The sequence below is a fragment of the Canis lupus genome, chromosome 26 (assembly GCF_003254725.2).
Source record: "Canis lupus dingo isolate Sandy chromosome 26, ASM325472v2, whole genome shotgun sequence".
NCBI lineage: Eukaryota > Metazoa > Chordata > Mammalia > Carnivora > Canidae > Canis > Canis lupus.
In genome coordinates, this window is record NC_064268.1 from 33,796,118 (window position 1) to 33,823,570 (window position 27,453).

At 37.2% G+C, this 27,453-nt stretch overlaps 2 protein-coding genes across 2 annotated transcripts in view; both read left to right on the plus strand.

The window, feature by feature from the left end:
* The window catches only part of PCDH15 (protocadherin related 15), a 906,505-nt gene extending 879,301 nt beyond the window's left edge, over positions 1-27,204 (plus strand). The window contains 8 exon segments of the mRNA XM_035706656.2: positions 2,088-2,306; positions 4,514-4,522; positions 5,398-5,550; positions 14,770-14,788; positions 16,395-16,433; positions 21,770-21,840; positions 22,699-22,813; positions 26,335-27,204. Of these exon segments, the coding sequence (XP_035562549.1) occupies positions 2,088-2,306; positions 4,514-4,522; positions 5,398-5,550; positions 14,770-14,788; positions 16,395-16,433; positions 21,770-21,840; positions 22,699-22,813; positions 26,335-26,886 (1,177 nt within the window). The 3' untranslated portion in view covers positions 26,887-27,204.
* Positions 9,117-11,550, plus strand: LOC125753731 (protocadherin-15-like). The gene has a single exon (XM_049101854.1). The coding sequence runs from the start codon at positions 9,537-9,539 to the stop codon at positions 10,854-10,856; it is 1,320 nt and encodes a 439-aa protein (XP_048957811.1). The 5' UTR covers positions 9,117-9,536; the 3' UTR covers positions 10,857-11,550.
* Positions 27,205-27,453: the final 249 nt, after the last annotated feature.

Below are 27,453 nucleotides of genomic sequence, written 5' to 3' on the forward strand. Positions count from 1 at the left end.
TGTCATGTGCCATTGAAAAGTATCTGAATATGTTTTAATACCATTGAAACACAAAAGTGACTCAATTATAAAGAAACAAAAAATCAGATAAGCCTTAGACCTCCCATATCCACGATAAAATGGTAAAAGGTGATAGGAGTCAAATCCACAATTTTTTTTTTAAGGAAACCTATTATGTCTTAGGAATTTTTACCTTGGTAAACTCTTCTGTGTGGAGAAAGCAAAAAGAAGGATATTCTAGAGTAGGTATGGGTTCAAAGCAATCAACTCTTCCAGGAAACAGTGACGACATTTACCTAAGTTGAAAATAAACCAAAATAAATATGGAAATAACGGAGTTCTCGTAGTGTAACAAGACTAACAAATCTTCCCCCGGGTGGGAGGATGTCAAATGCAAGAATCCTGTAGATGTGTGGTTCGTCTAGAGGATCCCGCAGGCTTTGGGTGGATTCTTTCCCCCAAACTAACCATCTTCCTCTACTTTAGATTCTTCCTAGTTTCTAATAGCGTCTTCTTGCAACATGACCTCTTAATCTGTACTTTATCTGGAACTTCTTACTCTATCTGATAAATAATCCAAACAAAATGTTGTACCATTCAATCCTAGCACTTGGAAACAACAGTTAAATCTTTATTATATTTTTTAACATGCCTAAAAATAACTTAGGAAGGTTGCTATAAAAGTGTATTTTATATCTACAAAATAATATTTGTAAAAAATAAGAAATAGGACAAAAATCCTGTCTTACATTATCATATGAAAACTTGAGTAAAAACATGTGCTCCCCCTCAAACTAAAATTCAGTTATCTGAGCCATTGGGTCTTTCTTTCTTTTTTTTTTTTTTTTCTCCATCGGGTCTCTTAAATGCAATGTCGAATAGACAAGCCACTGGAATTCGTATCTGGTATCTGTTATCTCTTTAATTTTTCTGTGAGGAAGCTAGGCACCCTGTGCAGTGGATAGAAAGTCAACGTGATCAGTCAGAAAATTAAAATTGTAAATGTCAAAAGGGATAAAACAGACTGTAAGATACATGAGCGTGGCGCTCTTTGTTATCATAGGATGGTGAAATTTGGGGCCATTTAAAATTTCCTCTTCCCCATTTCTTTGTGTTTTTCACATCTTCAATGTAAGTGTGGTGATTTATATTATGCAATCGATTTCTAAAATAATAGTTACGTGTAACAAAATCATTCAGTCTAATAAAATTAAATAACAGTTATTCCTTAATTATCCCCTCTACCCCAGTATAATGCCCGTAATGTAGGAACTACGTTATTTAGGGGAAAGGCTTGCAAGAACTGTTTGGTTAAATTGCCTAATTCCTGTCCTCCTGAGTGATTTGCTATCTGTGTCATTTATACCGTCTTCTCTTTCTAGGCAGGAAACACCTTTTACTTTGTTCACCTTTTGCCCACAAAATGTCATTTTGGTTTGGGATCTCAGAGCATCCACATATAAGACAAATGGAGACTTTTGAGCCTAACGGCTGGGTCGGTGTCTCAGATTTGTGACCCTAACTGTGTAGCTTTATGGCCTGCAGCAAACTAGCATTATAATGTTCTGTTCTGCAGGATTATTCTGGGGACCCAAGCAGACACAATGCACGATATAATGTTCACCTATGCTATCTGTAATTTAGAATACTTATTCACCCAAATAACTTAATAACGTAAGTGATTTCAACATAGTGATATTAAGTCTGATGATGTTGATAATTACTTTTTTCAAGTCTGTGAGCATATTTAGGTAAGAGTCATTAATAATATCTTTGATACGTGTAGATAGGTGGCCGTTTGTTGCTTTTTATTGCTCTTGCTTTTTATATATTTTTATATATTCATAAGACTGACTCAGTTTGTATTTCAATTAAAGAAAATGTTAAAAGTTAGGACAAATTTATTTTTTAAATATTAAACATTTAATAAAAATCATAACAAGATATTATAAAATTATCCTTTGAAATATGTTTCATATTTCACAAAAATATTTTCAAGAAAATACTAAAAGACACTACAAAATTATCTTTAAAAAAACTTTTTGTATGTTAACGTCACTGATTTGACTATTTATCCAACAATAAAGATTTTTGGATGGCAAACTACTTGATATCAATAAAGACTTTCAGCCGCATTATGGGGAAGGAGGACGCATTTTGGAGATCCGGACTCCAGAGGCAGTGACCAGCATTAAAAAGCGAGGAGAAAGTCTGGGCTACACAGAAGGGGCCTTGCTGGCGCTTGCCTTCATCATCATCCTCTGCTGCATTCCTGCCATTTTGGTCGTTCTGGTCAGCTACAGACAGTAAGTATTCTTCGATTGGAACATAGCCTCATCAAAAGGCCACCCCCAGTGACATGGTTTTGTAGTTGTAGGACAGAAATGGTGCGTATCTTTTGAGGACTGCTATATCCTCCTTGCATTAAATGGCCCTCCTTTAAGGGAAAATAAAACAAACTTCCAACATTTTCCACCAATTACTCAGCGTTCCCATTCTTCTGATCGGTTCTCATCTGATGGGACCATCAGGTAAGCTCCTGTGGCCGTGTTCATGCTCTTCATCAGGTTTGGAGCCTCAGGAAAAAAAAAGTAATAGGGATCTTAGGGAAGCGTCATCTGCAGGGGAATGCCACATGCAGATATGCCCCGTCTAGAGGATGGTGTGCAACCTAAGTACACTGTCACAACAGCATTTTATCCGGGCTTTTAAATTTGCATCTGTGTAAATGATCGGTGTTGGTAAAATCATTTAAAAATCGTAGTATGCCATCTGTGATTTTCCATGAGGTTTCTTCCTTCCTGGATAATCCTACTAGGACCTATGTTGTAACATAGGACAGGATATCCTGGCTGTGAAGGCCTTACATTTTCATTGTTCCTACAGGCCAATACCTCCACTTAAAATATCGAAATTTGTCTTATGTAGATCCTTCAAAAGAGTTAAGTAACCATAGCTAATTTTAGCCTTTGTATTTGAAGGAATTTCATTGCTATTCTCTATTTGACACTAGGTGTGGGGAACCTGGGGAGCCTTTGTGTTTGAGGACTAGGCATTTAAAATATATCCCAATTGATCGTGATTGGTGGAAACAGTTGTGGAATCAGTTAAGAAGAGAGGTTAGCCCTAAGGGTGCCATAGAATGCAAATAAATAACAGGCAGTGATTGTAAATCATACAAATTACTTGACAGAACAGAGAGTAAGAAATGATCATAGAACTGTCCCTCTCATTTGAAACTCCCACAAGGAAAGCACTGAAATAACACTTATGTGTTCTTAAACTGTTCTTTGTTCTCTAACACAGAATTTTCTTTGGAATTCAACAAGGCAAGGAATTTGAACTTATTGAACAGTATGAAGATGCGATAGGAATATTTTTCATCACAAAAGCAATAGCAAAGTTGCAAATCCAACATTTAGTGTGATATATCGGAATCTGAAGTATCCATAACAAATCAGTTGATACACCAAATCTAAAGCCTATGAACAAACCTAAGAGTGGGCAAATGCTTTTAAATTATTAAGCCATCAAGCCAGTATTAATTTTCATGTTAAAGATAATCTACACTACAGTTACTCTTGTTCATTGCCATACTTCTCAAAGCAATCCTGCTCACAACAGCATCAAGGAGGAGACTTCTTATATTTGGCACACAATGCAGGGATCAAAATTAAAGCATCCGGGACGTTATACTCTCAGTGGTCTGAAATTTAACAAACCACTAAGGTGCTTAGCCTTTAAACATTTTGTAGATGGATTTAATTATTTTAAACAATTAAGTTCAGTAATCAGCTCAACAGTCAATGAATCCATTTTAGTTGCTGCTTTTTGTAGACTAACAGAATGAAGCAAAATGAGTTTTGCACTGCTCATGTTTCAAAGTAACATTCTAATACTTAAAAGATCTAACTTTCGTACTTTTATACTCTGCTTGTGAATTAGACCAGAATGGATGGCTATTCATTCATATTAACATTCGGTTGTGAAATTCATTGAACATGGAAAAGTAAGGGGCAGAAGTGAAAAAAAAGTGCCATGGATTCACCACGCCAGGAGTGTCACCTTGCAATTCCAGTGTCTGGTTCAATATTCAGGGTTTAATCTTCGTCCAGACTTGCTGCCTGATTCATCCCTGTAACATCCTCCAGGCACAGGAAGCCAAGAAGCCAATTACTGAGATCAGATCATCCTCACTATTCCATTTTTCTATCAGAGTTCAAATTCATCTATCCATGTTTCCATCCAGGTTTTCTTCCTCCATTTAGTTCATTTCTTTGTCTCCCTGTAATGAGTGTTTTCACAGCTTGTGTGGTGTTGACAGCCATAATAAGGTGCTCCCTCATTCTTATTTTCTGAATTGAAATACTTGGTTTCCCTAGTGTGTCATTAAGAGTTTAACCAGTAAATTATTCATAATTTAGACTATATCAGATGTTAAAATATTTTGAATGCAGTCCTTCTAATGTAGCTTTCTCTCTTTTTTTTCTTACTCATTGCTTTTCGAAAACAGGTTTAAAGTGTAAGTATAATTAATATCTTGTATATGACTTTATATACTATAAAAAGAAAAATCCCAGATACTACTGATAAAGCAGTCAGCCTGCCCACCACCAAGACCTATTTGTCTGTCTTCTATTTGCAGGGTGTGTATAGTTTTTAGTTCAAATTCCCTTGTGCTTTTTGGATATGTGGAATCGAGCTGGTTTCTCACTCTGGGATGCAAGGGAAGAAATGTGAAAAAGACAGTTTGCTCTGATAGTTTGCACACTTTGAGATCTTGGTTTTGAGGAAGGAAGGAGCTAAACGGCTGGTGTCCAGGATATTCAGAAAGAGCAGGGAGGCTCCCGGGCAAGAATCACAGCTGTCCTGGCTATCCAAAGAAACAAAACCCAGCTGCATCTCTCCACTTTAGGACAGAAACCCTCCGTAAACTGCAGAGCCCCTCCAAAGTCATGTCAAAAATGTTCCAAATCATTTTAAATGAAATAGCTTTCTTTAAACAGATGGAAGATGAATGATAAAGAAAAATTGTGTATCTTCAACATCAGGCATCTGCAGCATGCCTCCCACTGGGGAAGAGATCCCATCAATAAGCACCAGTCATCCATCCCATTTTTATAGATAGTTTGCCCCCTACCTCTACTATGACTAGTTCACTTAGCTTGCAGATATTTCTATGAGTTCTACCTATTATTTTAGGGTAAATATTTTTAAAAAAGATCTGAAGGGGATGGGGGTATACCAGAAGGATACTCTGCGTGGCCGCCTCTGTAATTTTACCAATTTCTAAGTCCGAATATTCGTGTTCACGGTGTGTTTGGTGGGTTCCTATGCTAACTGGCCAGCGTGTAATTTCTAAAATGAGTTTTCCAAAACATCCTTGCCTTACCAAAGCCGCCAAGCCGAGTGCACCAAGACGGCGCGCATCCAGTCGGCCTTGCCCGCGGCCAAGCCCGCCGCGCCCGCCCCTGCACCTGTGGCCGCACCCCCGCCGCCCCCGCCGCCCCCCGGGGCGCACCTGTACGAGGAGCTGGGGGACAGCACCATGTAAGTACCCTGCAGCCGCTGACACACAGGTGTGCAGGTGTGTGTGCAGGATGCTGGGGGGTGAGTATGTCATTGCCACCTGATGCGGGAATGCACGCTAATTACGACTTGTTTCTTGAAAAAAAGAGAGAGAGACTCACAAAATCGTTAAGATGAGAACCTAAGGAAAAGTTGCATTGAAAATAACCAAAACAAAAAACAAAAACAAAACAAAAAGAAAATAACCAAAACATGAGAAGAAAAAAAAGCCAACATTAAAAACTGAATAAGAGAAAAGAAGTACTGCAATGGAGGTGACATTGCAGATGACGAGCTTTAATCTGCAAACCTTCACAATTAAGCAGGTTATAGTCTTTTCTCCCAAATTAAAAACACATTCAGGAGAAAGATTATTTTATTCCTCATAGGAAATAAGGAAAAATAAGGCATAACCATAAACTAGTAATTCCTGATTTAGTATCAAAAGCCAACTCCTATTTGGTAGTTTAAAACCAATATTGTGGTCTAAACTCATACACTTTTTAAAGATACTATCTTGGGATGTCATAAGGTAGAGTGATTAAAATCTGCATGAAAATCTGAAACCCAAATAAATAATTAAATAGTAAATATCCAACCACTTAAAGAATATGCTTTTCATTATATTCCTCTTAAAAGAGACTGCTGTCATAGCTTAATATTGCTCCCATGCTATTTGGAACCTCTAAGCAACGTTAAATCATACACATTTGGAAAACTTTTAAATTGCCATGAAAAGATGTCACAGATGTTTCCATAACGCTACCCACATAGCCTGATTCCTTTCGGACTTATTCAGCTTGCTGATGCTTTAAACAGTTTTTGGACATGAAATGCAAAACAAACAAAGGATAGTATAAAATTTTGATTATTACTGAATTAAATTATATCAAAGACACCTTTTATTAACTGGAATTTAGTGGAGTTGAAGGATGAAAAGACATTACTTACTGTGTTACATTTGTAGCATTTACTAGTAGGAATAAAGCAAGCCGCAAAAATTATGAAATTTACCTTTTCATGGGAAAACTGGTTTTAAACACATGTATCAGTATTATTTGCCATATTAATACTACCGTACAAGGTGATGTTAAGAAGTTTTAAAAATGTCAAAACTCATTTTAATGTTGCATATCTTAACACTAACATTGAATTTAATGCTTGAGAGTTTAGTGTTTGAGATTCTATTTTTAAAATGATATAATGCAGGATTCATGCTTTAAATATAGTTTTTAAATCTTTTGATGAATTGAAAATGATGGTCTTTTTTTTGAATTACTGGTGAATGCAGGAATTGAGCCAATACGATTTGATTCTCTTCATATTAACCACTTCTCTCCAGCAAAAAATATTCAGAAGACAAAAAAGACTTATGTGTAAAGTTGTTTCACTTGAAATTAGTGAGGGATATATATTCATTTTTACTTAACAAAAGAAAGTATACTATTACATCATCTGGAATCAATATAGTTTGATGTGATCATTTTCAAATAGCAACACTTAAGGACTACTTTTATTTGAAAAAATTGTGGTAGACTTAGAGTATTTTGCAATTAATATGTATTCAATGAAGTGTTTTGAGTTCTGCACATTTAAATATCTTTAACAAATGTTTAACCTATCTATTTAAAAACTTTATATACAGGGATTCTGAACATAAGTTACTAGAAAATGGACTAACTCCAAATGAATTATTATCAAATTTAAAAGAAAAAAAAATCAAAGGTCATTTTGAAAAAAATCTTAATGATCTAATTCATAACTTCATACAGATTCAACAATCGCTCTGTGACAGTCATTATAGTACTCGTATATTTACTTTCTTGTAGACAATTTGTATATCTTCTTTATAAATCAGTGTGACTAATTTTTCAGTTAGGACATAGAAACAATTCTTAGAATCTCATTTAAAATACCTGTTTTGGGATTGAAATCAGCCATGTATAATGAAAGTGAATTTTAGGTATGTATAGGAAATGGATAGTTGGCTATTTTATGTGATGAGACAACCAAATAAATGCCAGATGATTTTATCTGAAATATTATTACATATCATCCTTAGGAGTAAATACAAAGAAAATATAAAAACATGCATTTTCTTTTCTGGATATACATAGTAAATGTTTAAAGCAAGTTCCTGTTAATATTTTCCTAATCACCTCAATTTAACTATAGTTCAAACTCTTCTTCTTTTTTTTTTTTTTTTTTTTTTTTTTTCTGTCGCATGTTTTCTCTTTCCCACCTGTGGATACATAGGCATAAGTAAGTAAATAATATCATTCTAATACAAGGCATTAGGGAAAAAAAGATACAAGAGAATAGATTAAGTTTTACTCTGAACATAGTAATCTTCGTCTTTTCCCATGGAGTCGTTTGCTTTTAAAAAGAAATTTCTATCTTCCGTATCTCATTCCCTTTTGGTATCTTGGAAACCTGTGCCTACCAAGAAGTGTATCGAAATTCTCACTTTTAATTTGTTAAAAGTATTTCAAGATATCTCTCAGTCAAAAGTGATGCAGTTCCATTATATACACAGTTCTTTCCAACAAAAAATTAAACCAAGAACAAATCCATTTCAAAAATTACCCAATAATGTGCCAAGTCCATTTCTAAAAAATGACTTTGCTGTCTGTTTAATCAAAATTGTCTATCCTTCCCAAATTATCTAGATGGGCCTGATACCGCAAGTCCACCTGTGAGGAGTCTCCCTTCATAGTTTGTATCTTTGTGAACTGACACAATGACAACTTTGGCTTTATATGGCATTTTATTGCCTCCCCTGTCATTCTGATTTTTCAAAGTGGTCACTTAATTTTTATTCACAGTATTTCCTTTAATTTCATTCCTTCTGTGTTGGTAAATATTAAATGTTACTCGGTTTGAGCTTGAGAGCAAAGTCTGATGAGAGACTAATCAAAACCAGCCAGCCTTCCTGGGGAAAGGTCCCGCTGCTTTCATTGGAGACACTTGCTTATGTCCCTTCACTTAGTAGATTTTATTTATCACTCTGGCCACCCTAAGTCAGCGTCAGTGTATGAGCAAATCCAGGGGTATCAAAATTACATTCTTTGAACATAAATCTTTTCATTAAAGTCAGTCTTGACCAAAATTTGATGCAGATCACATTCAAAATAAATACCAACAGCCCCTCTTCTTATTTGTAATGTTTATTGCATTTTAAAACTGATTAAGCTTAAAACCAAAATAAAAGGAAATAATCTCAAGATTATAGCATAAATTCAATTCCTCAATTGTGATTTTGACCTCTGTGAGAAATTCTCCCACCTGTCCTTGGAGACTTTGATTCTCTAATCTGGGAAATAGAAAACTCCTTTCTGTATTCTCTTGTAAGCTTTATCCTCAGATGAGAGTGTACTTTAGCTCCAGGACAGAATTACTGAGATGAGAGATAATGGCACTGAATCAGATACAGCTAAGGATCCTTCTCCCCAGTCAGCTCTGAGCATCCTCAACCAAAGCAAAGGATGGGAAACCATTAGCCAAAATGCTGGTTTGCAATTTGGAAAATCATGATTTCTACATAAGAGAACTGTTACGTGTGGCCAGGGATACTTGGCTGTATCAAACTAACTGGAAAACAAAAACAAAAACAACAAAACAAAACAAAACAAAACAAAAAACAGTCTACAGATTGTTGCATTTTCTAAAAGAAAGAAAAAAAATGTCTCATGCTACGCACAGCTCTCAAGCTTTTCTTGCTCTGTCTTTCTGAGAACAGGGACATGAAAGTAATGTCTTGCTTCAGTAGATTAGTGTTATTTGGCCTTTTATATTTTGAAGTAGTAATGCGAACCATAAAGACACCTTTCTCATGAAAGCTATGTCACGACCTGTTTCCTTACATTTCATTATCTTCTTTTCTTTCAAGTCTTTTCCTTCTCTACCATTTCCAACAAAGCAGGGGAGATAAGTCAGTCTCAGAAGACAGGAAAAGTCCACACAGTGTGATGCCTTTTCCTTCCAGCACTATTGAGGCTCACAAGCAGGCTCATGTAGATGGATCCCTTAGGAACAACCAGCCCAAGTCAGCAAGGAAGTTCACACTGATGTCTGAGGAGGACGCCTTCAGTCTCCACAGTACTCTTTATAAGGAAGCTGTAGATCCAAGACCAACAAACTCCGACTTTTTACTAAGAACAGATTTTATAGACTCATTTTTGCCCAAAACACAAGCCAGGAGTAAGTCCCTGAGGGGCCCAAGGGAAATGTTTCAGAGGATATGGCATCAGCCAGTGTGCTTCCCTCAGAGACCAGTGTGGGAACTTCCCAGGAGGCCAGAAACCCTAGAGCTGGAGCCACGGAGGAGCCGCAGGCCGGAAGGTGGGAAGGAAAGCCCTGGAACCCCTCCAAACCAGAGAGGTAGTAGGAACCCCCTGCCTGCAGCTGGAGAATCCAGTGTGCCCGAGACAGGAGAAGCAAGGCCAGGCCAGCCCCTGCTCCCACGTGGAGCACAGCATGTGGAATCTCTGTCTTCAGACTCCTCATTTCTCTCTCCTTCGTCTCACTCCTCCTACTCCACTTTGACAACTGTTTCGAGAACTGTGGAACTCCAGGCAGAACCTGATGTCATCATCTCTCCCGCGGACTGTTCTTTGGAACTTTCTCCTTCAATGCCCTGCATTTTAAATTCCCCGGTTTTTAGGAGAGAGATGCCCACATGTCTGTTGACAGTTGAAGCCGGAAGGAACATTTTCGAAATCCTTCCCAAACCACCAAACATCTCTCCTCCGCCTGCCCCTCCTCCTCCTCCTCCTCCTCTTCCTCCTCCACCTCCATTTCTCCCACTTTCCACCCCACCTTCTCCTCCCTCTTCTTCTCCATCACCTCTTCTACCTTCACTTCCCTCCCTCCCCCCACCATCCCCTCCTCTTCCTTCTCCTCTGTCCCCTCCGTCTTGGGCTGCATCCACTACGTGTGTCTGTGTACCAGTTGTGAAGCACACTGTCAGTGTGACACCTACCGAGGACGTGGAGCCCTCTGTCGCACAGCTACCAGCATCCACGAGCGTGTGTGACACAGACCCCCAGAAACAACCAAAGGGCATCCTCAAGCATATAAAAAACTTAGCGGACCTTGAAAAGTCAGTTGCTAACATGTACAGTCAAATAGAAAAAAACTTTCCAGCAACACACAGCTGGAAACTAGAGACAAGTTGCCCTCCAGAGAGAGAAAATGTGGACGTGACGTCTCAACAACCCCAGGGGAATTTGCACAGTTTTGCCGAGGAAACGGAGAACCAATCTCACAGTCAATCTACTTCACTGTAATGCTGCTTTTCCTATCTTAACTGGACAACTCTTCTGTTGACCAAAATTTTCGAGCGCAGGCAAATTCGAACATTAAAGAAGATTCCATTCTTTTACCCTAAACTCAGTGCAATGCTGTTTTTTTCCTCATTTTTTTACTTTTAAAGATTATTAACCTCATCATTTCTAACTCATATTATAGATTTATAATTTTCTTAACTACGAAGTAGCATTATTTGTCTGCATTTATTTAAAAAGTAAGTAATTTCAATCTATTTTTCAATGGGAATATGTGGGCAAGAAGGTTAGATATTCAGCTTTAACCAATGGCTTCTTAGCATGTTAATACAGTAATGTCTACATTGATGTTTTGATCATAGTTTTATTTTACTGCTCCAGGAAAAAAAAAAAAAAAAGCAAACTGTTAAAATAATCTAAAAAATGCTATTATAGGTTCTGTTCTTTCCTTGAAGCCTATGTATCTGGTAAGATTAAACATTCCCAAAGTAAAAATGTTATGTAACCGGAAATGTAGGATTTGACAGACATGATGATATTCCAAAATAAATCCCAGGTGCTACAAGATGTAGTCATCTGTTTTCTTACAAGAACAGTCTTTACTCTGGCTTGCTTTTATCTTACTAGTATGCTTATACACTTGAAAAATCTTTTACTTTTTCAATTAACTGTCTTATTCTATTTCTCATTGTGCTTTCTCTTCTCTTCTTTATAATGAAAATAAATCTTGACTTGTTGGCTTTTGTAAGACATTTCGTTGTTCCCACAGATGTTTAAAGAGGTCTTCAGTTTTGCTTGACCACATTATGATGATAACATCTCATAATTATAATTTTATCAGGAGGTTCTTCAAAGAAAATATTTATCTCCAGTTTAATAAAGAAATTCTCATCAGTTTCATCAAAATGAGGTTAAATAAATGTCTACAAAGGCTTATCTAGTATGAGTTAATTTATTATGTGATTGATGAAAATTATAAATATTTTTATGAAGTTTATCATTAATATAAAATGTTTACCTACCAAAATTTTAGAGAAGTATATTGGCTTCATTTCTAGTTACCTTTTGTTACTCTGGATAAATCATCCGAATTTAGTCGTACAAATAAAATCTAAACCTTTTAAATAGAAATCAAGAAGGAATATATCTAGTGAACAGTCATCAGTTTTTTATAGGCCTTTACTCTTTGTTAGGCAAAGGTGATGAAAATTTATACTTAAGAAAGAAATTTTATGTTGTAGTTGTTTTCAGAACTCAACTCAATTAAATTCTTGGAGGCATCAGCTCAGCTAAGTGCTATGTTCCTATCTCTTTAATGAAAGCTACACTTGACCAACAAGTAATTAGGCTGTTTTCCCATGTAACACACGGAATACATTTTATTTACTGGAATTCCCCACTTTGAATACAAGTGTAATTATGTGACCTATTAGTTTTAATATTGTAGAAGATAAAAGTCTGCACATAAAAACAAAGCACAATTTCAAAATAGAGTCAAAAGTCTTGCTTGATAACTTCCATCGTAAGTATATTAATATAGGGTCAGAGTCTAGTAGTGCATCATTTCAAAGGTTTTGTTCAGCTCCTACATTATGTGATATTCCTTCAAGAATTTGGTTTGTCATCCCCGAATTGATAGTATCAGATTTTTTTTTTTAAAAAGCCTATAAATCTAATTATTTTCATTAGCTCCTCTGCTTCAGATTCTTTTCATCCAAATCAAGAGTAATTTCCTTCTTGGGGTTCTTGAACATGATTTTTTTCTCTCTTTCACTGAAACACTTCAGTTGGAGTTTTTGTTGGCAGCTGGTCATATGCATGAGAACTTGTGCTATTTGGCGGACTCTGACAAGGTATTATTCATGATTGTGTAAGCCTTTAATATGACTGTGTGTTTTTTAAAGCTATTTTGTACCCGCTTTTTGAATACGTGAAAGAAATTCTTTGATAATGTATTCTCTAATTTCAAACAAATATTATAGAAACTCCAAATAACAATTTTATGTAGGTATCTACAGCCTTACTGAATTTATAATACTTTCTGTAACATTTTTATAATATCTGTTTAGCCTGAATATTTTATTAGTATCTTACACTTTTCAAATGAAACATCCATTCCCATGTTTTATATCTAGTTTTTTACTTGCACATTCTATTTAGAGATCTCTCTTCATCATAAAAGTCAGTTAGAATGCCTTCTTCATGAGACCTATATTCTTTGAGTACACAGGCCATGATATTCCTGTTCTCGAATCTTGAGTCCCCACAACCTGACAACCAAGCTCCAGAAAAAGAATATCATTTTGTATCTTCTGCATTCAATATATTCTAATTAAAGAATTAGAAAGAAGAATAAGAAATTGTTAGATATCTTTTTAAATGACGAAATTAGGTTACCATACATTTCCTTACTGTTAAAAGTAAACTTAGGGCATACAAATGGTGTAAAATGAATAATTAATACCCATTGGATATAATCTACATAAAAACGCATCAATATTATACGATTGGTCTTATAAAGAGCACCAGGAAGTCATGTTAATCGAAAGCATACAGACAATGATGCATATTGATTCTGTTGTGAACCTTCTTCAAGCTGCTTTCTGCCTTCAAGCTGAAACAAACAATACAAATAATCACATGAGAGATAACAAAAAGGTTAATGGAAACAGTGTAGCTCATCTCTTGATCTTTTATTTTCCATATTTAGGGAAAATACAACTAATGAAAAAAAAAAGTCAGCTTAAATATCCTGGAGAATGAAGTCCAGCTTTGGTTGACACTTCACGTCACATATGTGACTCGATGCTCATTATTAAAACCAGAGAATGAGCTTTCTCTATCTCAGATGCAAATTAACAAACTCCTAAATGCTTTAGAAGGATTACTGTTCTCATAACTATTGGCAGAACCATAGAAGCAAAACTCACTAAAGAACCATTTCAAGTAACAAATTGCCAACAGGATTAAGTAAGCATTTTAGTACCATTATGACCAACCATTTCAATCAGCAATGCCTTAGCCACTTAAGATTTGTTCAGATAAGTAGACTTATTTCGTAAGCCCTTGTAATATTTTAAAGAAATTTGCTACAGAGATTGTTTTGTTGGACTTTAAAGTTATGTATGTGCCTCTTTATAGCAGTTACCGGCTTTGTATACTTGGTTCATAATATATAGGACTTTAGGTCAACTGTTTAGCAAATAACAAATTAAAAATCTTTATAATTAGTGACATTTAACGCAAAAAGCATTTTAGACTTTTTTTTCCCCCTCTCAAGTACAGTTGAACATTTCCCCAACTTACAGTCCATGAACTTTATAGATCTTTATGTAATATTGAAAACGAAAATGAAAATCTTCAGCTCTCATATCTGGTAAGGTCAGTGACTCTTAAAGGCTAGCAAGTACTTTGCATTCATTAGTTTTAGAATAAATTGATGCAAACAGACAGAAAAAAAAAAACATCTTACAAATGCTTGGAAGAATATATTTTAGTCACTGAGATCATTTTTTATCCTGTACCGATATGCTCTTCATGTATAAAACACATCTCTTCCCCCAAATAAGTATCTAATATCTATCAAAACTTGTTTAGGTTAGAGATGATATGGAATATTTTTAATCCAGTTGGCAATAACAGTGTCAAATGTGCTTTTAAACACCCTTGAGATAAAATTGACCATGTAAAGTTTAGTTTTCATATGGCACGAGAGTCTGGGCTGATAATTGTTCTCAGTAATGCAGACATGGAACCTCGATTCTTCTGATAAAATGTATTTCTCAACGAGACAATTTTTAGTAAAAATTATCTTCTCCTTTTTTCTCAGATTTTTTAAAAACACCCTTATCTATAATTTTATTTGATCTGAAACTCTAAGTTGTTTAATACTGATTTCTTTGTTTCTGCCTTTCAGGAGAGGTTATGCATCAGAGGTAAGGGCTTTATGGTGTTATATCAAGCTTACTAGGAAAATATTTGCATTACAGGCAGGACTGATTTATATTCTTTCATAACTAGGGTATTTTCCTTTATTTCAATAAAACTTATAAGTATGCTATGCTGTTTACTCTCTTTTATACCTATTGCTGTTTTGTTCTGGGGTTTTAAGTGGGTGAACAAATACAAATACTCACCTTTCCAAGGATGAATTTATTTTTTTCCTAAATTGCCTCTACTCAGCATTGTGACATTCCCCCAAACTTATTTTTCTAAGGCTAGAGACCTAATTTAGAAACCTGGGACTTCTGTTCCTTTTTACCAGTCCAAGTCTCCTTCCTAACACATTAGAGCTTAAGATCTTAAAAAGCCAGACTGTGGGAAATCTCACACCATCGTGTTAATTTGATTCTCAGTCTGCGGAGAAGATGGTAGGCATTCATCCTGGCCGGTGGTATTCGGCTAGCTGCTCTGAACGTGCTGCTGTCAGTGATGCCACCAAGAACCTAGCAGAGTTTGGCAGACAGCTTCCCAGTCAAGAGAGTTAAATGAGCACACGACCTCATTGGCCGTTAGTTGAGAATGCACAAGTCCTAACGTCTTTGGAAAGCAAGATGAATGCATTTAAGAATAACCAGTTTTCAGGGACAATTATAATAGCTAAGAGATTGGATCAGACTATCTCTAACTTCAGCTTCCGCTCCTTTCCATGAATGCCTTACCTGGGCCAAGGCCGTGTCACGGAAAATCTACCCCTTCAGCCACATAGCTGTTCTCCCTGGCCATTTCCAACAGCTGCTCCGCTGGTGAACTTGTCTCCCAGAACTTCTCTGCCCACATTCCCAATGCCATTCCCACTTCAGATTCGTGTGGTTTATCCACTCTTGGATAAACCAAAATTTGAACTGTGTCTCTTGTTCTCATCTGTTTAAATTATCAGAAAACAGAGCAGTAGGGACCTTGTTCCCTTTAAATAAGTATGAGTAAGGTTGAGAGGCAGTAAGGAGTGATGCCAGCAAAATCCAAGGAAGGGTGATTTCCCTGATCACAAAAGAATTTCCAGAAGCACACCCAATGTTCCACTGTAAGCCATCCATGTTTTGGTAAAGAAAGATCAGGGATGTTTCTTAAATATGATGATGCGTATGTTGCGACTGTATCATTATGTCATGTGCTCTACCCTCCTCACAAATGAACCTGATTACATTGAATGCGATTGGGGAGAAAAAAAGAGGGGCAATTTAAAACAAGGTTAAACTTGTTCAAAAGGATCCCGTGGCACTTAAAGTGCTTTTCAAATCATAAATAACTTTTTGTACTGAGAAGTTGGAACCAAAAAGTTATTTATGGGTTTTTATTTATTAAACGCAATTAACTTTGATGTTGATTAAAACCATGATAAAATGGAAACAAAGAATTTGTTATTTCATTTTCTACCATAAATCGTCAAAATATCGGTAGCTATCACATGATTAATAAATCATAATCCCAAGGTAACCAGTTTTAAGCTGTGGCCTTTTTTTCTCTCTTTTCAATCATCATCTCCGTTTTCCACCTGAATTATTTTCTAAACCTTTTTTCTGTTTTAATTTCCTTTGGCAGCAACAGCAACTGCTGAGGCCTTCTCTTCTTAAACCAGAGGTATCAATTTTCTTTTTCTTTTCGACCTCGCTGAGTCTCCATGGTATTTTATGTCACTGTTAAGGCTCATCTTACACGCAGGCAGAGTGGGTGGCTGCCCACGTGGCATAATTTTACAAGACAGAGAAGAGGTGGTTTAAAATGAAAACAAATACATAAAATAAGTAAGCAAGCAAGTCTCTTTTGCTTGCTGCGGGCTGAAATTCTAAATTTTCAGCCTCATTCTCTTGGAGTTAGACAAATAAGACCTTTGCTCCTATTGAAAACAAGCTATCATTGAAGGAGACCAATCATGAGCCAGATGAGTCTCTTGTCTTGGTGAACCTGGATTCATCAGAACCATTCCTGAGATGAGAGCTTTGGGTTAGGCGATATTTGAGGAAGGAACGCTGGCATCGGGACTGAAATAAGGAAAAGTAGAAATTGGGTCGTGATAAATAGTCTTTAATCATTTCAGGTGCTTTAAATAAAATATACTACCCTTGGGCACATGTCTACTACTTCAAAGTGCCTATGACATTTTCTTCCACAATGAGAAAAAGATATTCGGAATTATACAACAAATGCCTATAATTCATATTTATTATGCTCATACACTCTCTACCCTTTTAAAAAATAACGTTAATTTTAAATGTCTCTTTCTTTTGGCAGATTTAGTATTCTATAAGTTTTACTTAAAAACTATTCTTCTTATCCCCCCCCCCCTTTTTTTTAACAACAGGATCTTAACTTTGCTAAAGAGAGGCATTTTGTGATGAGAATTTACCCTCCAAAATTCGGAGGTTGAGTGACAGGAATATCCAAATTTTATAAAATTTGAGTAAAAATTTCTATGAAGGCATCTCCATAGATGATTGAATCAGACAAATCAGACTTAAAATCCAAATGCCAATTCCTCATGCAAGATGTTAGCCAAGATCTGCACCTTCCTGAGAAGCATTTTCATCTTCTATAAAATCTTGGCAGTAATATTTAGTGTACAAGCTCCTACCTCAGCAGCTGGAGCATGGTAGGAAGGAAATTCCGTAACTGGTAGTAATATGTTGCTTTTGTTTGCATTAGTATACATATTTATTCTTCGTCAGTGAAATACTAAATTAATCCTGGCTTCTCTGTGTGGTCAGCAAAAATGTGTGGCAGCTGGAAACGGGTGGAGAGCAGAGAGGGTCCACATTCCTGTCTGATCAGGCCAGTTAGGGATCATAATGGTTGCCACGCGCTTCCTCCATTTATTGATTATTATATTTTTCTGAATAGTTGATGCTCTGCCCTTCAGTAATGGGTGGAACAAGAATCCCAGAGGGACCTTTCAGGTTATTCCTTTCTACCATCCTCTGTCTTTTTCTGCCCAGCTCAGACTACAGAGTGACTAATTGCATCAAAGATTAAGTTCCCTGGATTCCTTCCCAGTTGCTTCCATCCTTCTATAATATTTTTTAAGCCATTTTGAGGCCAGTGTGTATATATATATAATCAGAACTAGCACAAGCTGAGCTTTATTCTCCCTTTAGGAAAAAAAAAAGATAAGTATGTGTAAAGAAAATTACTGGATTCTAACTCTTAACATCTGAAATCCGCTCAGTTTCATTATGTTTCTATAAATATTTGTTTTCATTATTTTTTAATAAATTAATTTTTTATTGGTGTTCAATTTACCAACATACAGAATAACACCCAGTGCTCATCCCATCAAGTGTCCCCCTCAGTGCCCATCACCCACTCACCCCCACCCCCCACCCTCCTCCCCTTCCACCACCCCTAGTTCGTTTCCCAGAGTTAGGAGTCTTCATGTTCTGTCTCCCTTTCTGATATTTCCCACACATTTCTTCTCCTTTCCCTTATATTCCCTTTCACTATTATTTATATTCCCCAAATGAATGAGAACATACACTGTTTGTCCTTCTCCGATTGACTTCTATCACTCAGCATAATACCCTCATTATTGCTAAAAGTTATTGAATTTCAACTTCAAAATAGTTTTTTTTTTGTTTTTAATTGTAAGAACACATTAATTTGAGTTCTTCCCTTTTAACAAATTTTAAGTGTAGAATGCAGTGTGGTTAACTATCATAACACAGTGTGATTTTCCATCCCGCTTAACTGAAACTTTATTCCAGCTGAAATTTTGCCCACTCCCCACCATCTAGCAACATCATTATATTTCCTGCTTCTCTGAGACTGATAATTTTCAATATTTTGCACCACAGAATCATGCAGCATTTGTCCCACTGTGACCAATTTATCTCACCCGGTGTAATGTCCTCCACGTGCATCCTCGTTGTTGCATATAGTGACAACTGCCTTCCTTTTTAAGGCCTGACTGATATTCCACTATATTTACATACTGCATTTTCTTTATCCATTCTTCCATTGATGAAAATTTAGGATTCAACTTCAGAAACATTTGGTGGTCTTTTCATAATACATAGTCTCCATTTTAGATTAAGCACACACTGGCCCAGCAGTTTCAAAGTATTAGTTCTGAGATCAATTTACTTCTTTTAAGCCAGTATAATCACATTGGGTTTTAGATGCTTCAAAAGTCTAAGCCTACCAATATGGAAACACACACACACACACACACACACACACACGTATATAAAGTCATTTAGTTTGAATAACTTAAATTTAAACTTTAACTTTGCCCCAATTCTTACTGACCTCTGTTGACCTCATTTCCCATCCCCTTTCTGTAATGAACACTTTTTGTTGAATTAGAACTACAGACATAGAGGTATACAGATCATACTGCACAACTAGATAAATTTTTACAAAGCTTGGTCTCCAGAAATCAAGCCTTTCCCTGTCAACATGAAGATATTATTTCTCCTTTCCCTAACCATTCACCAGGCTTCTATTTTAACCCCTAAGAGAAGTATTTTAAGGCTATATCTCTCCATATCCATATCTGTATCTATATCTATCTATCCAAAAGTTTCAGCTTTGTTGAAGTATAATTGACAAAATTGTAAGATATTTAAAGTCTACATTGTGGTGATTTGCTATTTGGTAAGAACAGTTAAGTTCTCTTTTTTACCAAATCTCAATTACACATTCATTGTTACCAACTGCAGTCACCATGTGACACATTCAGTCTTCAGAACTTTCTCATCTTGTAGTTAAGATTTGCACCCTTTTACCAGCTTTCCCTACTTCCCTCATCCCTAGCCCCTGACAACTACTTTTCTAACCTCCATTTCTATGAATTTGACTTTTTATTTATTTTTATGTATTTTTTTTTATTCCACACAGAATTTATACCATCCCACATTTGCCTTTCTGTGTCTTGCTTGTTTTCTCCAGTGTAACATCCTCAGTTCCCACCCAGGCTGACACAAATGGCAGGATTTTCTTCTGTCAAAATGTAGACTTTTACTGCACAGTAGCCATAGTGTAGCCAATGAGGTTTATCCAAGTTACACCTATCATGGATTGAAAACTTCTTGCCTAGCTTGTAAGACACACATTAGTTGGTCTATTTTAAAAGTTTATATAAATAAGATTATATAGAATCATGTGTTTCATGTGTACCTGACTTGTTTTGCTCCTCATTCTGTCTGGGAGTGTCATCTCTGCTACCGTGTGAGGTAGTCATGTGTATCTCATGGACTTGTGCATTGGCCCCAGCTTTCAGCTGTCACAAATGATATACTGTGGTGCACAGTTGTGCCCATTTATGTTTAGCATATCAACTAAACTATATTGGATTTTTGTGAAAAGATATGCATATATTTGACTTTCTTACTATTGCCATTTTTCCAAAGGATTTGGTGGATTTATAATCTCCCCCAAAATGTATGAGAGTTCTAGTTGCTCCATGTCCCTGCTAACACATGGTACTGCTGATCTTCCTGTCTGTTTGTTTGAGCCAATCTTGTGGGTACACTGTAGCAGTTCTAACATTGAAATTGGATTCCTCGGCATATGGTATTTGTAAGCTGTAAAGTCACCAGAGAGGAGGAATGTGAAGAAGTATGGAGGGAAGTGATAGAAGCAAATGGAGGTTATTAGATATGAAAGAAGAGCACAAGGAAGACCCAACTTTGGCGATGGGTGCAAACATTGTGCCAGAGGACAGGCGGTGGCCCGGAGAGAACATGATCGCTGCAAGGAGTAGTGCCACCAACTAAATTCATGACATAGAAATAGAGCCCAATGCTGCCAGCTTTTTAATTTTCAAGAGAAATCCAAATTCAGATTTTGGATAGCATTTTCTGGTTAGAATTTTGGCAACTAAATCAGTTGTTTAAAGTGACAAAGCAAAGGGAGGGTCATTGTCCATACCCACCACGAAGGCTGTGGTTTCACACTTTTTAATGACACATGTGCCTTCAGAAGACACTTTTTTCCTGACTTGTTACTAAATCTGGACCAACAAAAAAAATTTTTTGGACCAACAAAATTAATTCTTATGTAAATAATAGGTGATCTTAGGCATAAATACCCACCCATTTTCCTAGGGGTACCTACACTTTTTCCTCCCTCCCTTTTATGTCATTGCACAATTCATGTGGTTAATGCACTTTTGCAGTTCAGCCTCCTGGAAATGTTAAAATATAATTAAACATGAAAATATATTGAAATTGAATGTAATAGTTATTTGAAACTAATTATATCTGTGTGTCTCAGGAAAAATATCTTTAAGAACAGACTGACAAAAATCAGTATTACTTAGAATTTAGAACTGGAATCTTTGAAAGGGCTGCCAACCTGACAATTTTTTAAATAATTAAATCCAGAACTAGCAGTATATTTTAAAATGTAAACATCCTTGAGAGATACCACACATTAATGTCATATTTAATTAACATATAAATGATTATCATCAGATCCTTTCATAAAAATAAATGTGATGCATAAAAGTGCTATGCATGCTATGAAGCTATTATCAGGAAGTGAAACAATGCTGAAGGTAACTTTGTAATTTTTCTCAAGGCTAAAGTCCATTAATAATACAAGTTAAAATAGAGTGAAGTATTAACTGTCTATTGATAGTTTTAAAAATTACCCAAGAAAATAAAATAAATAAAATAAAAATAAAAATTACCCAAGAACAAGGAATAAGCTCATCTGTAATCTCTAACAGAGTCACCATTAGAAAAATGTACTTTTTTTTACCCCCTCAGTTGTAAAAACATAACTTTATTTCATGTAAAATAGTTATAGCCAGAAAAAGAAGTTTTGAATATGTCTGACTAACACTTGTAATTAAAGTTTTTTGGCAGGAGCGTTCTGAGAGTCATGGGAATCTAGGTCTGGAAATAAATCTGAATTCGTTTGACCTGAAATGTGATAAGAATTTATTTTCAAATGCAATTTCTCTTTCTGAACAATAGGAGTTATCCATGGAGTCTGGAATTGATCCTGGCCAGGAATACGGACAAGATTATTACAGTTATGAGCATGGGTACATCTTCAGATTTTTTTTTATCCGGTATCAATATTTTTGTGAATAATAAGGAGTTATCATTATTACTAGCATTTGCGTTATAAATACCACTTCATCAGTTTCATCTTTGGAAAAGAATTACGTATCTGCTTTTAGTTTCAATCAAGTTTTATCCACCTTTCTGTATTCATTTCTGGTTTGCTGTTCTATGGTGATATCGACTATAACGCTAATGATGCAGTAAAATGATTCAAAATTATTTACATGAGAAATAGAAGTCAAACATATTTGCTCAATTCCTGAATTCACCATTTCTCACATGTGAGATTTTTAACATTTTATCTAACTAGTCAGCCTCAAGATTTGCCCAAGAGAAATTAAGAAGAAACCATCTTTCAGAAGCCAGTAATAAGCATTTCAGGTCACTCTACACACATATTAACTGCTTTCTAAAAATACAGAAGAGGAATGTAAATACCATTCCAGACCATGTCTGAAGCAGATCTTCAGTGTAGAGTTAGAGACATTCTGTTCTGAATAAGCTATTAGTTTACAAAGATCCTATTTCATGTTCTAAATTCTTCAACTAATTAAGGTGGGATATGCCCCTCTCTAAACCCTAGTCTCTCCCCAAACTTAAATCTGAAATAACCTGACTCTTTGTACTGTTATCCCTGGGTACCATCGTGGTAAAAACCACTGGCCCATCAACTTAGAGTTCTTACTTATGGTTTTGTGACTAGTTGACAAGGAGCACAACAGGTGCTATATACATATCTGTTGATGGAATGATGAAAACAACGAAGAAAACAGAAATGAGTCATGGTTACAAAGACCACATGGAAACATGTTGAAGGCTGTAAGTTTCTGTTTCAGGTATGAGATGCCGCAGTATGGGAGCCGTCGCCGCCTGTTACCACCGGCTGGACCAGAGGAGTATGGTGAGGTAGTTGGTGAAGCCGAGGAGGAGGAGGAGTACGAGGAGGAAGAGGTAATGCCATAATGTTGAACCCCACTTGAATAGCAGGCTGCAAAAAAATGTCAAAAATCAGAAATCCTATTCACTTAGTACTTGCTTCCCTTAGAAATTTATAACGTGGGCCATTTCACTGCCTTGTTTATAGAAGGAAATTAATTGTTGTATAAGCTTAATTTATTTCCTTCTCTGAAATGCTAACTATCTGGAATAAAGCCACCATAAAGTTTATATTTTCTAAAATCCTAAATGGCACTTCATAAATGTAACATTACAATGGAACACATAAAAATCATGTTGCAAAACAATGGTTACTTTGGTTCCCACATTGTCCAGCGTACCTAAAAATCATGAAAAAGCACAGTTATCAGACTGAAACAGAATATGACACCAATATTTTAATAGAATTATGTCATGTAGGTTTTAATTCACGAGTCATTTATATACTTTGCCTGTAAAATTTACATGGAACATTTATCCAAAACAAAAATGAAAACAAATACATGTCCCTATAGCTTTACCCTGTGCCAAATTAAGAATATAGCCACATATCACAGAAATTAGTCAATTAAAGTATCATAATCTCCTGATTACGATTTTGTTAAAGAAAACACATAAAACTATTAATCAAAGTGTAGGGAGGGAGAAGAGGAGAGGCAATGATTGCTTCCTTCTCCTTTGATCTAAGATGTAAAATAAACTCAGAATAAGAAAACAATGGCAAAGCCTTAGATTTTAGTATTCTAATGTACAAGCCAAAATAAAATATTTTCTCGTGATCACTTTCCAACTGTATGCAGTGGGAATAGCAGGTGGAGAACTGTGTGGTTGTTCTTTGAAACTACTTAGAACCCTGCAGAGTCACCTCTGCTTGACCTGTGTGGGACAAGGTCACCTCACAACCATCCCCCAGCTTACAGTTCAATTGCATTTTCATGATTTTCAGGAAAAGGCAAAGAAAATTAAAAAGCCCAAAGTTGAAATTAGAGAGCCTAGTGAGGAGGAAGAAGTAGTTGTCACCATTGAGAAGCCGCCACCAGCCGAGCCCACATACACGACATGGAAGAGAGCCAGGATCTTCCCAATGATTTTCAAGAAAGTTCGAGGGCTAGCGGACAGAAGGGCCCTCGCCGATCTAGAGGGGGAAGAGTGGCAGAGACGCCTTGAGGAGGCAGAGAAGGATTATTTAAAGCTCACTCTGGACCAGGAGGAGGCTACGGAAAGCACGGTGGAGTCTGAGGAGGAGTCCTCCAGTGACTACACTGAGTACAGTGAAGAGGAATCCGAGTTCAGCGAGTCAGAGACCACAGAAGAGGAGTCTGAGTCAGAGACGCCCTCCGAGGAGGAGGAGAGCTCTACTCCAGAGTCAGAAGAGTCAGAATCCACAGAGTCAGAAGGGGAGAAGGCCAGGAAAAACATCTTTCTTGCCAGAAGAAGGCCCGTTGTGGAAGAGGTCAAGGAAGTCAAAAGTAGAAAAAAGGGGCCTCCTGAAGAGCCAGAGGAAGAGCCCCCAGTGGAAGAGGAGAAGGAGGAGGAGGAACCAACAGCAGGAGAGGAAAGTGAGCTGGGCCCCGCGGAGGAGGCAGTGGCTCTAGAGGCCACCGAGGAGGCCAGCACAGAGTCTGCTTCGGTAGAGCGAGGTGTGGACAGTGAGGAGGAGTCTGAGCCGGGCAGTAGTGGCAGCAGCAGCAGCAGCAGCAGCAGCGAAAGCCAGTCTGGGGGCCCCTGGGGCTTTCAGGTGCCCCCTTATGCCAACAGCAGGGACGCACGCCGGGAGAGGTCCCCAGGAACCAGCTCTGAGGGCTACAACACGGCACTCTGATTCGGGGACCAGGAGGTGGGAGTGTGCAGTGACCAGCCTCTTGTGTGCAGTGCCTTCTGTGTGCTTTCTGGAATGACACTTGAGGGGAGAAACATGGTCTTGATCTTTATCTGACCTAAGAGTGGAAGCACGCTGTTAAAGTGAGCATAGATTCTCTACAACAGACTTGCACACTACACTGTATTAGGGCAGAACAGACTCCTCTTTCTTAAGTTAGCAATTGTCAAGACCAGCAATTCATCAAAATTTAATACTCCCTAGTGGGGTTTCTGTTCATGCTGTCTGGCAATATTATATCACCAGTGATGTCCTGCCTAGTGCAATGAATTTTATGAATGCATGGGGGGGGGGGGGCGGTTATTTCATCTGTAGACAGTAAATCCTTAGGACCAAACCTGCAACAAATGAGATCTCGAAGACTCTACTTTTGCATATATGTATCTTTCATTTGGCAAAAGTATTATAAAAAAAAAAAAGTCACAAACATGTTCAGATAGGTTTGTAGATGGCCATTTCAAATATTAGGAGATAAATGAAACGGAGTTTAAAAATTAAATTTATACTATTTCTTTTCCATGGTGCATATAGGTTAAGATGGATTTAGAAAAAAAAAAAGTGAATATAATTAAATGTTTACAAAACTTTTTTCTGGGTAAGTAAACATATTAAGTTTGAAATATAGATCTGGAAATCAAAAAGAATGGCTTACTTAGTACCACACGTTGGTAGTTCACATATTCTAAAAATGTGATACTATTTTGAGAGTAACCTAGCATCGGTTAACCTTTCCTCTTTGCCATTTCTAATGTGGATTGGTAAAAATCTTATAAATTTATGGCAATGTCCATTGCATTCTAGAAGAAAGTTGACAATAATTCATTTCTGTGTATTACTGGATAAACTATTGGGGATGGGAAGGTATTTTCTTTCTAGGTCACATATATTTAAGTGAAATGATCCAGAAAATCAGGATACTTGAAGTCAATACAAAAAGTCTGGCTAATACTGGAGTATGAATTAGGAATTAAAATAACGTAGGGTAAAAAAAAAAATATCTTTAACATTTGGGAAAAGGAAGTGTTAGTATGAACATAATATCCTAATACTGTGCGCCCCCTTCAATTTAACTTCCTCAAAGAGTAGAGCAACTGTCACACACTGGATCAGATCCTTACTTAAATATAAATTTTTTTAAATTTTTTTTTCATGGAAAGCAGTAATTTCATCAAAAAGAACACCCGTGCTTCCTGGTATGTCTGCTTCTTAGCTGAGCAACAAACTTTCTTCAGAAGTTAGGCTCTAGCGATGCCTGGGTGGTTGAGAGTCTGCCTTCAGCTCCGGGCCGAAGGGCAGGCATGATCCCGGGATCCGGGATCGAGTCCCACATTGGACTCCTTGCAAGGAGCCTACCTCTCCCTCTGCCTCTGTCTCTGCCTCTCTCTCTCCGTGTGTCTCTCATAATAAATGAAATCTTAAAAAAAAATTAAAAGAAAAAGAAGGTAGGCTCTAAAACCAGTTGACCATTGGCAGGAAAGAATCTGATGTTCATGAAGAGTTGCCTCTCTCTCTCTCTCTCTCTCTCTCCCTTGAGTTCTTTAAGCCTTCCATAGCTTCCTATCCATGTCTTTGAGGTTTCCAGGCCTTGTGACCTTTGCTCCCCCCCCCCCCACCAATTCCTGAGATGGTGACTCCTTTGTGTCTTTTTCCTTGGCAGTGGGCGAGAAAAAGAATGATCAAGCTGGTGGTGGATCGTGGGTATGAAGGCAGCTCCCCCGGGGAGGACAGTGCCCCTGAGTGCCAGCCAAACCGCCTGCAGCACCCCAGTGTGCACAGCCACGTCAATGGCAACATCTACATCGCCCAGAACGGGTCGGTGGTGAGGACCCGCCGGGCCTGCCTCGCTGACACCCTGAAAGCTTCCTCCCCGGGCCGCCTGGGGAGGCACTTTAAGAAACTCGACAGGCTGGCGGTGACACAGGAAGAGAATGTTCCCCTGAACACATTGTCCAAGGGGCCCTTCTCCACGGAGAAGATGAACCCGAGGCCGACTCTGGTGACGTTTGCCCCCGGGCCCGTGGGGGCCGACAGTCCTGCAGGGCAGCCGCTGGGGCCCAGGCTGAGAAGCCCAGGGGAACAGGTGCCCATGGGTGACACTACGAACATCAAGGAGCCTTTGCAATTCCACGGCGACCACACGCACTCCGACGACGAGGAGCTTTGGATGGGTCCCTGGAACAACCTCCACATACCAATGACAAAACTGTGACAGCGTTTTTAACAAGTTATTTTGATTTTTACTTCAGTTTTTAATAAACTGTGCTTTTTATTGTCACTGAGAAAAAAAAAGGTATGGAATTTATATCAGGCACACAAGCTAAAACTTTGAACCATATGCTTTAAAGTTTGACAAGAGACGAATTTGCACTCGCCTTTGTATTAATGAACTGTTCTTCCCAGAAAAATCTTTTTTGGACAGATTCTCAAGTCCCTAAATAACCTATCATTTAAACTTATCGTTCAAGCTGTTTGGTTGGGTTTTGATTTTTTTTTCATTTTAATAAACAAGAAGTAATTTACTAAGTAATCATTTATATTTTGTCGATTAACCTAGATTACTCTTCATCTCTAGCTTCACAGAACTTTTTTTGGTACATGTGAATTTACTTTTCATAAAAAAACAAATAAGGGAAAAATTTATATTAGAGGATTTTACAGGTATTGGGTTTATACAGTTGCTGTCTATACCATCCTGATTTTTTAAAGGAAAGATAGAATTACAAAGTGATAGCAAATGTGAGAATCTTCTGTAAATTATTTAGAATCATGAGCCTAT

Bases quoted from the DNA above. Each gene is read 5' to 3' on its own strand.
- LOC125753731 (XM_049101854.1), top strand. From the start codon at position 9,537: ATGCCTTTTCCTTCCAGCACTATTGAGGCTCACAAGCAGGCTCATGTA.